Genomic DNA, 15,807 nt, shown 5'->3' with positions numbered 1-15,807 from the left:
TCTAACTTACTTACATACTTATTATGTATTTAACACGTTCTTCTTTAAATTCAACTAAATTTGAGTATAAGTTTCTGGAGATATGTATAAACATATTATTGTTATCTAGTTTTAATATATTACATATATTTAATTTACATAAGTAGAACAAAGTCCGCAAATGGCAAATTGATATTAAATTTCATTCAGTTAGTTTAAATAAATTTAAAAGTGAGACATTTTTAAAGGAAATTTGATAAAGACTAATTATAAACTTAACTAATTTAAGTTGAAATCAAACTTTTAGCAGATCTACTGCCGTCTTAAAAGTAAATTTTGACGCTTAATGTCAAGCTTGTCTAAAAATTCCGTGACAAAGAAATTTTAAAATTCTTTTTAAAATTTCACTATTCCATTACAAAAATTAATTTTTTCGAATTACGAAATCATGTAATTTTAAATGTGTTAAAATATGACTTCATTTCGAATAATAAATTATATTATGTATGTATATGTATGTATGTAATTATGTATACATTTAGTTAGTGATAAAATTTTCAAATTAATTAAAATAAAATGTAGTGATAACAATGTAACTAACCCTTTAGCAATATTTTATTTTCTTTTATCATTTCATTTCTTCATCGCGTCTTAAAGATAATGAAGTTACAATAATAACAAAAATATTAATTTTATGTTTTCAATAAACAGGTGCGGCAAACATTTTCTATAAAATATTAATGAAAATTATTTAATTTAAAAGAATTTATTATAGTAAATATTCAATAATTATTATCGTTATGTGATGAAGCGAAATAAATGAAAACAAAGTAAAAATTTCTGAAAAATTTAAAGAAAAAAAATTTTTTTGTTCGAAAAAAAAAAATAATTGAGTTTTTATATTATATAATATTATGTGCATATTATTGTAATATTCTATATGCTTATATCACCGTTAAACGCTTATCATAATCTATAACTAAAATTAACTTATGCCATATAAGATTAGATAAAAAATTAAATATTATTAATAAAATATATTTTTTTTAGGTAAGTCTGTTTATAAACATAAATTAATATTATTTAATACACAATCAAGGAGAAAATCAGATATGAGAAGGTTAAAAAAATGATTCGACTATAATCAGGACTGAATACCTATAAGTATATGCAATTAAATTTTTATGCAATTTTTTAAGTAAAACAAAATTTAATTTTAGAAATCAATTCATATAAAATTTTTGTTTTAAAAACCTTGCAATCTTTGAAATAATTTGGTAATAAATTTTATAATTTTTTTGACAAATTAATTACATATTCAAATTATCATAAATTTCATAACATAACATATCCTAAAATAGCCTGATATTAGGTTGTCAATTAAATTCAATAATACTTGCAAATATATTACTACATAATTCAGCAGTTAATACATAGTATTCTATAATTAATGAGCTGACTTCTACATTTATAAAGTAATTTTATAATTCGAATATAACAAGCATTAAAAATAAATTTGTTTTAGTACAATATTGTTAGAAGACTTATAATTAAAAATTACAAATAATTATGCACACGGTAAAAGTTACGTTAAACACGCGTACATATGTCGATCATACGACATTATCCCCGATTTCGAAACTCTAATAACATAAATTTAATACAAAATCATCATTTAATTATAAATAAAGTTTATTATAATTGTGTAATAAAATAAGTAGTATTAATGGAATTTTTAATTTTTTTAAGAGTTACTTAAAAAATAACCCTTTAATAGGAAACTAAAGCATAATTACTCAATTTTTTCTTCAGAACACTTTTAATATCAATTCCTTTTCTTATCTCTCTTATATTTTTGTAATTATAAACAATAAAATACAAAAAGTTCATAAAATCTTTCACAATAAAGATAAAAATAATGTACATACATACATGCATTTGTATATATAAAGTAATATACATATATATATAAAACAAATAAAATAAAATCTATATGTACAAATAGGGTTTGATAACACTTCAAAAATAGCATATAAATTCAATCAAGATGTAAATAATAAAAATAAAAAAAAACAAAAATCCTTAGAACAGGTATAGAAACATTAGTACTTATTAAATTTTACCTGATATAAAATATATGAGTAGGTATATATACTTCATAAAAATTTCAATTTATTTACACAAAAAATAAATAAATAAATTGTAGAGTAAGAGAATACTAAAGATTTAATAACAAATCTTATATAAAAATTAATTATATTAAGCATAATTTAATTTTACTAGATCGACTTACACTATTTTGCTTTTTGAAACCCTATGGTAGTAGAGAGCGGCGTTAAAAGCATTTTTTTCACCCTCTTTCTGTTTATAGAGAGACTATAAATATGTGGAACATGTAAAACGTCAGTAGAAGTGATTAAATTTTTTAAAAATAATTAATTTTCCAATGACATTTTCATAATTAAAACCTATTATTTTCGCTAGTTATGTAAAATATTAAAATTGTTTTGAATCTAACTCAATTTTCTCAATTTTGTTTCAATTCTCATTCTATAACAAAATTAACAGTCCAATTGAACTAAAATATTTGTTTAGGTATCAACCCACCATGTAATTGATATTATCACGCTTATTTTTGACCTCAAACTGAAATTTACATATTTTGGGTCCGTGTTAAAACCTTTTTATACCCGTACGAACGTATGTTCGAAGGGTATACTAAATTTGCCTTACCGTTTGTAACGCTAAGAAATAACGGTGTTAGATATAGACTCAAGTGTATGTTTTTGATCAGCGTCGAATTCTGAGTTGATTTAGCTTTGTCTGTCCGTCCGTCCGTCCGTCCGTCCGTCCGTCCGTCCGAACGATAACTCAAAAACTAATTGAGCTAAGTTCACCAAATTTTCACAAATGATTTTTTGTAGTAAGTGCCAGAACCCTATTTAAATTGGACATGATCGGGGTACCGGTTCGGGTAGCTGCCATACAACTTCAAAATTTATTTGGCTATATCTCAGAAACTATAAAAGCTATGGTATTGAAATTTCACACAAACGAATATATTAGTAGGGCCAATATGCCCCATAAAAGTCGTTGAAATTACTTGGCTCCTTCTGGTACCTGCCATACAACTTCAAAAGTTATTTGGCTATATCTCAGAAACTATAAAAGCTGTGATATTGAGATTTCACGCAAGTGAATATATTAGTAGGGCCGATGTGTCTGGTAAAAGTCGTTGAAATTACTTGGCTCCTTCTGGTACTTGCCATACAACTTCAAAAGTTATTTGACTATATTTCAGAAACTATTAAAGCTATGGTATTGAAATTTCACAAAAACGAATATATTAGTAGGGCCAATGTGTCTCATAAAAGTCGTTGAAATTACTTGGCTCCTTCTGGTACCTGCCATACAACTTCAAAAGTTATTTGACTATATCTCAGAAACTATAAAAGCTGTGATATTGAGATTTCACATAAGTGAGTATATTAGTAGGGCCGATGTGCTTGATAAAATTAGCTAAAATTTCTTGGGTCTTTCTGGTAGCTGCCATACAACATCAATAGTAGTTTGGCACAACCAGTTTTTTGAATAACACATAGTACTGAAATTTTGCATAAATTAATATGGTAATACGGCAACTTAAAGTCATAGTCTGCCCCATAGTTAGTTATGGCACATTAGTTATTCGCACATAGGATAACAAATTCGTACGGGTATCACAGAGTTGACAAGGTCAACTCTATTTTTTTTCTCGTTTTTTTTTAATTTTATAGTTACTTATGAAGATATCGAACAAAATATTTTGACCGTTCTTATCTTGTTTAACCTTTAAAATATTGAGATTATTGGGATTAAAACCTTATGCTTATAAGTAATCTTAGATTTGGAGAAAAAAAAAATTATTTTTAACATGAAAATTTTGAAATTGAAAAAATAATTAAGAAATAATTTTCCATTTTAAGTGAAAATATGAGTATTACAAATGAATTTGACAAATACATAAGTTTTTCTTATTAAACTTAAAAAATTTTTAATTATTTTTTTTCCTTTACCAAAAAAGTTATTAAACTTTTCATGAATTTATATTTCATGTTTATTTTGTAAGTATCTTGTAAATTATCTTATCTTTTAAAACACAAAAATTTTTTTTTTTAATTTTATAATTGCAACAACACTCGTAAAATAGGTAAAATAAACATCGCATAGACCCTGATAAGATTAAAAACAACAAACCCTATAAAAACAACAACAACAAAAATATTATCTTTTTTTTTTATGTTTTTATTAAAAACATTTTTTTTTTACCTAGCAAAACACCTAGCAATTGAAAGCACCTTACCATATCTTCATTGTTTCTTTTATTAAAAATGATTCACTCATTTAAAAATTTGAAAATAAATTTTCATTTTATTTATTTTTTACTTCAAAAATTGAAATTGCTGCGAAAATAAAAACTTGTACTTTATTAATCCAACAACAAAAAAATCTGACACTTCCATCAATAAAACCTTAAGGCACAAATGACATTTATACATGTACATAACAGTTTTACCTAAAATATTTTTTTAACACATTTCATTCATATTGATTTTTGCATAATAAAAGATTTAAATTGTCAAAATTGGTCTTGTTTAAAGTCAATCATTTAATTGAAAAAATTTACAGCATATTTCGAAAGTGACACCAAAAAAATAATAATACATTTACACTTGAACCCATACATAAGTGTATTTATAATTCTTATTATACTCGTATTTTCTTGAATTTCATTTTGTATCTGCATATTGCTTGTCAATTCCGTTATTTCAACTGAATGGCACTAATAAATAGCCTTTTATTTCGGATTTGTTATTAAGGGCAGTTTTAAGAGGATTTCTATATTTTGTAACTTGTAGCACTTATTTTATGATTTTTCTAAGAAATATTGTATTTAATATTTGAAATTGGAAAAAAAAACTAAAATTTATACATACATACACTCAACTAAACCCATGCTTAACATTTAAGAGTTACCTGTTAACAGCAACATCAGCTATGAAAAAATTGTTTTGTTTGTTTGTGTACAAAACAAAATAATATGGTAGATGATGAAGTTCGAAATCTTCTTATAAAGACATTATTATTATCCTAAGCAACATTTATTTATACACCTACATACACACATTTCTGTGTGTGCGTATACAAAGTAAGGTCCGGTTATTTTCTTATACAGAAAAAGAAAATTTAAATGTAAACAAAGTATTTACGTTTAGGTGCTCAATTAAATTTGCAATCTTATCCTTATTTTTTTTTCAACTATGCAATATACGGGTATTCTTGTTAATTCAAGCTTTATTGTATATATGTATATGTATACATATATGTACTCTACATTCTGTTACGATCTGAATTTATTGGTATTATTGTAGAAATTTAAAATAGTAATAATAAATATTTTTCTTTTAAAAATTTATTTCAATTCCATTAAATTTAAATTGGAGTTTTATTCTTTAAAAATATGTAATTAATCTTGTAAATTGTCTAATACACAAATATACATATGTACGTACTAATATAACAAATTAAAATATATATATATTATACTTATACATAGCATAAGTATAATATAAATAAATAATTAGTACATACATATAAAATAATAAATTTATTTAGGTATATTCATAGAAATTTTATTATCTAATTAATATCGATTTTATAACTGTTATATTTTAGCATAAATAAGGCGTGAAATTCATTAAAAATATCTCATACTTAATAACATTGAAAAAATCGATGATGATGTTCAGATTTTATTTATTAAGCAAACTAAATTATTGTTAATAACAAACAGAATATAATAATTTGTATAAAAATCATAAAATTATTAATTACAATAATACTTGTATTTGTAACTGTTATACTAATTTACCGAAATCCATTTAAATTTAAATGTTTTGCCTGTTATATTAAAAAATAATACAAAAATTTTTAATTCTTGAGTATGCTTTAATAAAATTTTTAATTTTTTCCATGTAAACCATGTAAATTATTCTAAAATTAGAACAAATCTGTATTTTCCGGTATATTTTTCATTAATTTCCTCCGCAAAAAATGCCTATAGGTTATTAAGTGCATGTTTGTAGATATGTATTTTGTTTTATATTATTTCCTACGAATCCGTCCATAAAAACGTATATTTTATTTTAAGATAACGCGATTTAATATTGTTTTTGTCTTTTTGTATCCTTAAATAATCCTCCTACATAAAAACTGTAAGGTATACGTTTTTATATACACAAATAATAATAAATAAATCTCTACCTACATAACTAGCTAGTTTAATGAATATTGCTTATGATTTGCTATTTAAAAAATAATGGTATATAAACATTTATAATAGATACATAATACACGTATACATATACATACATACTTTGTACTTATACACAATATAATATAAAATTTTACGTTTAAGAAAATAGGAACTTTTTGCAACTAAGAAATATATATATATATATATATATATATATATAAATTAATTTTCAAAGTTAAAATATTCTCAGTACCTTGAATTGAAACCTTCAGATATGAAAAAAAGGGTTTAAATTTCAAATTAACTTCTTTCTTATATAGTTGTTATATTAAAAAAAAAAAAGCAAAAAAAAAAAAAGCAAAAAAAAAAAAAGCAAAAAAAAAAAAAACAAACTTGTTGGAAAACTACGAAAACACGTAGTTGTACGTACTTGTACTCGTTTATGTACTTGGAAAATTAAATGATAACTGGTTCCAGAGATTTTGTGACTATTATAGCATAGCCTATATGCATATACATATGTACGTATATTCCAAATACTATATGTATTGAATTTTTTGAATTGATGCCAATAGTTTTGAATTTGCTTCAATTCATCACGTTTTTCTTTTTGTTTTTTTCCTGCTTAAATTAATAAAAAAACTAGAAGAATATCAGATGAAACGATGAAGGAAATCAAGATTTAATTTAATTTTTTTTTTTTTTGCAAAATTTTCAATAATAAATTTATATTGTATGCCGACAGTGTGAGGAATAATGCGAAATGGATTTACATACATAATAAGAGCAAAACGTGCCCTTAGCCGATTGGAATAATTTAGAATTTGATATGAAAAATTCAAATGTGTGGATAATTTTGTTTTAGATATAGTGAATTTAGCTCCATTTAGCTCTATTGCCAAACGGATATAGTGGAAGTAAACAATTGAAGTCGGTAATATCTGTCACATTCTGACATAATAAGAGAATTAATTTGACAGGTAGTAATTTTGAAGAGATGAATTTCTGCAAATCTTTTTTTAAGATAAAATTAAATTAATAAATAATATTTTTTGACACATGTATTTATTTTGCATTTTGTATTTAACAGCGCCCCGAAAGTAGCTAGATTTTCTTGCCGTGGCCTCCATTTTACATAAACACAGTAGGTTATATGAATAAATACTTACAGATGTAAGAAATAATTCCTTACAAGTACCCATATTCAACAATTATGTAAGTACATACATATACATACACAATTCATATTACATGTTTTTTATTTATAAACAATAAATTATTTTTTTTTTAACCGGTTTATTATCTAAATTAGTATTTTTTTATGTTGTTATTATGGTTTTCATTATTACTATTGATATTCAATTAATATTTTTATATAAATGAAGGAAAACGAAAACTACTGTGTTGGTATGTATATCAAATAACATTTTCATAATAATTATAAGTACATACATATACACATGCATAATAGTTATAGTTACGTATTCAAAACTTGATTTGAGATTTCTTTATTTTAAAAAATTAAAAGCAAAAACTAACCGAGATTATAAAATAATTTCTATCTAGTATGTGCATATAATCAGAAATTATGCATACGTGTACATAATTATGTGTATGAAGGTATAATCTATCTATTATACAACTAAGTAAAATATTTTTTGTTACAGGTTTCAGAAATTTTATATTAATTTATAGACTTTTAATGAATTGTAAATATTTTATCGAATTTTTTCAGGAACAATAAATTTATTTATTAAATACACAAAATAATAATAAAATTTATTTCAAATACCTTATACAGTTTTGAAAACATTTTTTTTATTAAAATTTTAAATTTTGAGAATTCAACCCTGACAAAACCGATTTCAATAATACACGTTAATAATGAGTAATTTTCAAAAGTCATTTACATAATTATTATATTTGCGTATACACACTTCATATTGCATATTTAATTATAAACACTATTGAAACACTATTATTTAAGAAGAAAAAAAAACCAATGTGATTCACTTTGCGATTCGAACAAGTTTCAATTCTATTATGTTTTATATTTGCGAAAAAAAAAATTAAAAACAAAAAAATCAATAAATAAATAAACAAAACACTCACCTTTCTGTAGGCGAACAATTCTTTTTGTAGTTTTTGTCGTTCAGCCGTTGGCTGTTGACCCTTCCCACGTATAAATTTTAACATTTTATCTTTATTTAGATATTTTTTTTCTTAAATTTTTTAAAACAGTTTAAAATCTTCTTGGTCGTTTCTATTTTGAAGGCTATGATTTTAGGTTACCAGAATATCGTAATATTTAATATTTTTTTTTTTTTTGCTGTTTCGTGTTGCCAATTTACAAAAACTGAAATGAAAAATTACACAAAAATTATAATAAATTAATTTAATAGTTATTTAAGAGGTTTATTATAAATTTTACAAAAAATAGTAAGTTAAAAAAAAAAAACAAATAAAAAGCACCAAAATGAATTCTAAAAATCGGTTTTAAGAAAACTGACTATGGAAAAAATTAAATCCGAATCCAAAATTCAAATTAATTTGTATGGTAAATTGGCTGAATTTTTGAACTCGCTCTAACGTTCTTATAAGCAATTGATAAAACAATGAACCCAGAGTCTTGTCACTTATCGAATACTATAGTGGCATATAGCAATTAACTTAATTTAGCAATAATAGATGTCACTGCTTTTTTACGTTACCAGAACTTTGATAATAGTCGCTTTGAAGACTTATTTACCATATCTCTAAGAATATTACAATTATTACAATATAAAAATTATAGTGCTAAATCTTACCACATGGCAGTTAAGTCATGCGATTTTCACAATAAAATAACAGATGTATCACATGGCTTCAATTGCGTTTTCCGTCGTATTTTAAGTTACTGCCAACATACATATAATTTTTTAATATAAAATTGTTAACGATCCTTAAATCAGCAAAAATGCAAGGCGCTTATAATTGCCAATAGTTTTTTTTAGTTCACTAATAAATCTGCTATTTTTAACCAACTTCAGAGAAAATAAAATAAAAAGTGTTATATTTGAGAGAACCCTATAAATGTAAAAATTTGAATATTACCGAAAAAAATCGAAATGAAATTATTAAAAATTATTATTTTATAAAAACAAAAAATTAAATAATGTACATGTTATGTAAGTATCTATAAAGAATTTATTTATACAATAATTTTGTTACAAATCGGATATTATTTAAATAAACAAACAATTTTATGAAGTTTTCCATTTAATCGTAAACACACTTCCTTCAATATTTCAATCGATTCATTTCCTTAATTATTTATTTATTCACTACTAACCTATCAACACACGTAAACAAAAACAGAAAAAAAATAATTTTAATGCAAAATCATTAATCGAATTTCCCTAGTTTCTCACTCATTTTCACTGATTTAACACTTTTTTCTATGTCAGCTAGGGTTTTTACATATAACTGTGTGTATATGTGCATTAACACACATAAGCATTGTGATTACCTCAATAAAAACAACAATAAGAAAAGAAATAAAACAGAAAACGAAACCATCAAACAACATTTAATCGATATTTCCTTTAAAAAATTAAAAAAAAGAAAACAAAAATAAAATTTGAATGATAAAAACATTTTAATTTGCCTTTTTAATTCCCCATTTCATTTTATAAATTTTAGTTTGAATAAAAATTTACAATAAATTAAGCACAGGCAGTTGAAATATTGAAAATGTTCAAAAATATAGATCTCTGCGGAAAGTGTGCCCAATTTCAATGCTTTTTATTTGCAAAATTTTAAAAATTAAGAGCATAATTCACACTAACTCTAAGATATCTATAGATAATGACTAATTTTAAATTTTCAAACGGACTTACAATCACTGAATAGTTTTTAATTACTGTTAAGTCACTGTTCATTTTAATATTTTCTAATGCCTCTATTAATAATTATTTTTATTTGACAGGAGAAATTAAAATGTTGTGAATACTACACATATTATGAAGAAATGGTTACATAATCTTGTTAGAATAACATCTTATGATAATATGCCGAAATGTCAAAAACTTTTACCAAAAACAGAGTTACAAAAGAATACTAATCCGTGTAAGATCAGCTAAAGAAAGGTAGAAGATAATAAAAATGGGTGATTAAGCCTACCAATTTACTTAATTCGTTAACATGAAAATAATTATTCGCCAAACGCACTTAATATCAGTTTTTATATTAACTGTCAGAATTATTTTCAAACATTTTAATTATTTCATAATATTAGAAAGATTAAAAAATGTTCAGAGAACAACTCCTGAATAACAACACAATAATACCTATCGAAATATTAAAATATCTACGTCAAAAAAAACTACATAAACCGAAATTTGAAAACGAAACGGCAACACTATCCAAAAACGTCTTTTTTTTTTTGCTCCACATAATTTTAATCAGATTTTAAAAATTAATTTTCGAAAATACGTGTTTATATGAACAGATGTGTTAAAAACATAAATACGATGTGCGTATGTACTTTCACATCTATCTATACCTATATATTTAGTACATTTTAAAAACAATGTAAAAATTTTAACAAACCATATGGAACGAAAAATAGTTTCAATTTACTTCAAATTAAGTAAGCATAAATGTGTGTGTGTTTGAATCAGTGTGATTGCATATTTGCTTTTTTGTTTTTGTTGTATGATGTGAATTAAATCTCATGTATTCTTTAATAAATGTAAATCAAAATTCATATACAAAGTGAAACTTTACATAGTGTTATAATAATTTAGAATTAGGAATTTTTAATTTACTTTTTGTTTTTAGTCCATTTTCAAATTATTAACACAGATAATGACGATTACATCATACAGCAACCAAAATTTATCTGTAGTCCATATGCATTTTTTTTTTCTTAATACAATATGTTTGAATTTGTATGATTGGGATTTTTGTTGATAAAACAAAAAAAAATATTCTAAAAATTTATTTTAAAGCTTCATTTTATGACAAACAAAACTTTTAACTAATCTGTATAATAATTAGAACAGTTTAGGTATACATATGTATATATATACGTATAAGTATAATTATTGTGTATAATACTTAGTAATAAAAATTTATGGTATTGTTGTATATCATACCCATTTATAAATTCAGTATTCTTTTCGTTACGTTACGCATCAAGAATTTTTCTATTATTTCTATGTATAACAAAAAAAAATTTTCATTTCATTGAAAATTGAAAATTTTTAGAAAATATACTTTTAGTTTTTAATAACAGTATAATTTAGAACTTTATACTTAATTAAAAATAATTTTTTTTTAAATTCAACAAATTTTTACCAACATGTTAATAACATCGAATTTCTATTATAAAAGTCTAATCAAATTAATTGATAAATAAAATAATTTACAATTTTGAAAATTTGCAATGATAAAATTTGATTTCTTTAAGCACCATTAAGTAGAATAAGTTTGAAGTAGAATTTTGACACTATATAATTGAGATTTTGATTTTATTCTCTTTATTTGTATAACAATGCAAATTATTGTCATTTTGGTAATATTGAAACTATTTAATTATCATCTCAAATTGAACACACATATACATACATTTATAATATACTCATAAGAAACTCTTTATAACTTTTAACCTTGAAATTCCTTTCTTAATTTATTCCTTTTTAGGTACACTATTTAAATTTTTAAATCGTACTTATGTGCGTACATAAGCACACGAGTATTATGTATGTTACATACAATAATATATTTCTTATGTAAAAAAAAAAGAACAGATTTTACTGTGCAGCACAAGCCAGTTTGAAAATGGAATGGAACTGAAAATGCATAAATAATCATGTATGTACATATATGCTGCATGTTACAATACACATGTTTTAACACATTGTTTTTTTTTTTACCATTATTTTCTTTCTCATTTAAAGACAATATTGGTTTGCTCATAATTAATTAAGCAAACGATTATTATTATTTCTTTGTGAAATGCTTATTTAAAGTAGTAAGTAATTCAAGTAATGATGATAAAAATTAATTGATTTTAATCTGTAATCTTAATAATTTTTTTATTTCTTTGCATATTGTAATATTTTTTTGTTATTTTTTAAACAAAATTGCAATTTCTGCGATCATTTGTTCGGATATGTCTAATTTTTAAAGCACTTAAGCAAATTAATTTGAGTTTCAAAAATAAATTTAAATACTCGTCTGCAAATCATTTAAGCAACTCGTCGCATAACCACACTTGCTATCTTAATTATATTTAATAAAGGTATCCGTCCAAGTTAATTGTCTTCGTTCATTTTCAGCACTCATAATGCATGCAGCAGAAATAAGTATATGTATGTGCCAAATTCCAAATCTCAAGCTATTCCAATTTTCAAATTAACACATTACAAGCAGAAAGAGGTATGACTAAATCGATTGTTACGTAAAATTCATAATTCTATGTTAGAAAATTCAATGTTAGAAAAGTCTCTTTTACTCCACTTGGTATTGTAACAATTTGATTACTCTACATACATATGATAGTTACTTACTATTTAAATATACATATATGTACATATATTCGGAAGTTTCAGTGTTTCAATATTTTACTGTACGTTTTCAATATGTTACATAAATAATTAAAAAAAATTATAACTACAAAACTCAATTAATTGAGTAATTGACGACACTTTTATGGTACTACTTTATTACAAATAAAAAAATAAATATTTTTTTGTGTTTATAAGAAACTAAACGCGTTTACTTATTCGTACAGACATACAAATTTAAATTACACAAATTCATACATACATACATATGTTCACATATGTGGGTATTTATAATATAAGCCTTACATATTGTTATTCGCAGACATTTTACAAAGAAAAAAAAAATGCATTTACCCAGATTTAATAAGGTATTGTCTGTTTGTTTTCATTTTTAATTCACCATAAATATGTACATATGTACATATATAACTAATCGCATATAAGGATTTACTTGTTAAAAATGTATCTCCACAAATTCCTTAACTAAATGCTAAACATATGTATATGTACATATTTAAAATACGTGAATGCTTACAAAACCTAAAATGTAGTTTAACACCAACAGATTTATTTGAATGCATTATCGTCTACTTGTATTTCTTTCAAATTGTATGTACTTATATTCAAAATTTTAACACAATGTATAGTAACACGAATGATTTTTAAACACAAATATATTTTCCGCGTTCGCATATGCGCTCATACATATATGTAAGTAAACCCACATATACTTACATAACAAAATAGTACATACACATATACTTATATGCGCAAACTAAGGCATGAGAAAAAAGTAAACAAAAAAATAAAATAAAATAACGGGTTAAATATTTAAAAATCTGTATTAAAATTACGTCATAAAAAAGAAAAATAGTTAAAATATGCGTAACTAATAAATTCATAAAAAAAAATCAATTTTTTATATTAAACAGACTACCTAGTTGAGAGAAAATCAAATGCATAAAGATAAAATTTTATTAAAATAATAAAATTGATTTTAAAATACCTGTATTTGAATAAAAAGAAAATTCAAGTTTTAAATTTAAATTGGTTGCCTTATACTTTTATAGCATATATCGAAAATATATATAAAGGCGCCAATATCATACTTCAGATTACATTTTAATATTGCAATTTAAGTACAAAACATGTTTTATTTAAAATGGTAACTTGAATTATATTATTTTTCTCTAGCGCCTAATTTATTCAATCGAATATTATGCAATTCATATACTTTTATAATAGTGTAATATAATAGCGTAATATTATACGAAAGTGCTATTCAAAATATTAAGAGTTGTGATCTCGCGGCAGCTTGTGCATCTCCTGGCAACTGTGACATTTCATACTGAAGGGCGCTCTTATAGCCTAGCTGTATGCGCCCCCAAATGCCCACCGCCTTTTGCTCCCGTGATATCGCCAGAAGCCTGCCTGATTTTGACTGCATTCGCCGATTTCGCTGAATTTCTATGAAATTTTAATAACAGAAACTAAAAGTATAAATTTGGAATAACTAGCAATTATAAATTTGGAAAAATAATAATTTTTCCCAACTTTATACTAAAATTTCAAATTTTTGAAATTAATTTTTAAGAAACTGGCACGGTAACATTGGAATATTTTTCATTTTATGTAAAATTTATTATTTAATAAAATTCTTTTATATCTATTACTTATAAAAGTTCTATAAATTTCCAACTATTTCTTTGTCCATGAGAAGAAACAAAATTTAATCATCACTTAACAAATTAATAATATTTGTCAATTGCAACTATTAAGTAAAAATATAGAATTTTGGAATTTATTGGGGAAATCCATTTCTATTACTTTTTTTTTTACAATTAAAATTGAATTTTAAAAATTAATAAAATTTCCCATTTCTTTTTACAACTTCAGTCAATTAGAAAATATTGCTGAAATTTATTAAACTTGAAAATAATTTTAAAAAAAGTTTTCAATAAGAAATTTAAAGAAACACTGAAATGCTTACATGCATATATTAAAAAAAATATAAATTTTTTCAAAATGTCAATGAAATACTAACAATTCAAAAATGTTGGAAAAAAAACATGAGTATCATGTATTTATGACAACCAAGCTCGATTAATATAATATTTTCCTTATAACTTTATGTTAATCTTACAAAAATTACAAGCAGTTTACAAAGAAAAGGCAACACAAGTTTATGAAAACATATCATTTGTGCACTCAATCCCTTTGACACTCAATGCTCTTTGACGTTCAAAAATATAAATAAGTATATTATTTTCCTTTAAATTTGATTGAAAATGCAAAATTGGCATTCAGTAATGGTCCAATTGCGAGGGTTTAGCATATCCCTAATCATCCTCTTTCGAAAATCAGCTGAAAATCTTCAACTCACTCAAAATTTTTATATATGTACGAGTATTAACTTCCTAAACAAAAATTCAAACAAATTTTTTGACAGATGCGTTTTGATTTATAAATCACCAAAAAAATTCCAATAATTCAACAAAACAATTATAAAAAAAACAACAAAAAAAATTACTATAAAAAGAACAAATATCAAAAGATTTCTCACACCCTCACCCAAAAAAATTCCATTCCAATACTTAATATTGTTTCATTGCTCATAAATTAAAAAAGATTTTTTAAACTAGCTAGAAGTAATAAAAAAAACGAAAGAACATGAAAATTGATTTGAACATAAATTTTATTTGATTTCCAAATAAATTTATTAGATCAAGGGGAATGAAATTACAAAAAAAGAAAATTAAATTAAATTTTCCGTATTCAATTTTTTCGTTTCCTTCTTTTTTTTTCTAAAAATAATCATTTTGTTTCAGTTTAAATAAAATTTTAATTGACTTTAAATGTTCAATGTTTATCAATTTAAAAAATCGATTATCATTTTCAATAATCGATATTGTATCAGTTCAAAAAATTAAATTATTGTAAGTTTAATTATTAAAATGTGAGGTTAATATTTTATGCTCATAT

At 23.4% G+C, this 15,807-nt stretch overlaps 1 protein-coding gene across 3 annotated transcripts in view; it reads right to left on the bottom strand.

Moving 5' to 3' along the window:
* The window catches only part of LOC129608309 (lethal(2) giant larvae protein), a 44,876-nt gene that overhangs the window by 20,769 nt on the left and 8,300 nt on the right, over positions 1–15,807 (bottom strand). For all 3 annotated transcript variants that reach the window (XR_008696884.1, XM_055519745.1, XM_055519746.1), the window contains exon 2: positions 8,387–8,630. Coding sequence is in view for 2 of the 3 variants with exons in the window: in XM_055519745.1 (XP_055375720.1) it covers positions 8,387–8,470 (84 nt within the window). In the remaining variant the exon portion in view is untranslated. The remainder of the gene's footprint in view (positions 1–8,386; positions 8,631–15,807) is intronic.

Source organism: Condylostylus longicornis, unplaced genomic scaffold (genome assembly GCF_029603195.1).
Source record: "Condylostylus longicornis isolate FDR11 unplaced genomic scaffold, ASM2960319v2 ptg000031l, whole genome shotgun sequence".
NCBI lineage: Eukaryota > Metazoa > Arthropoda > Insecta > Diptera > Dolichopodidae > Condylostylus > Condylostylus longicornis.
This window is presented reverse-complemented; position numbering and strand designations above follow the sequence as displayed.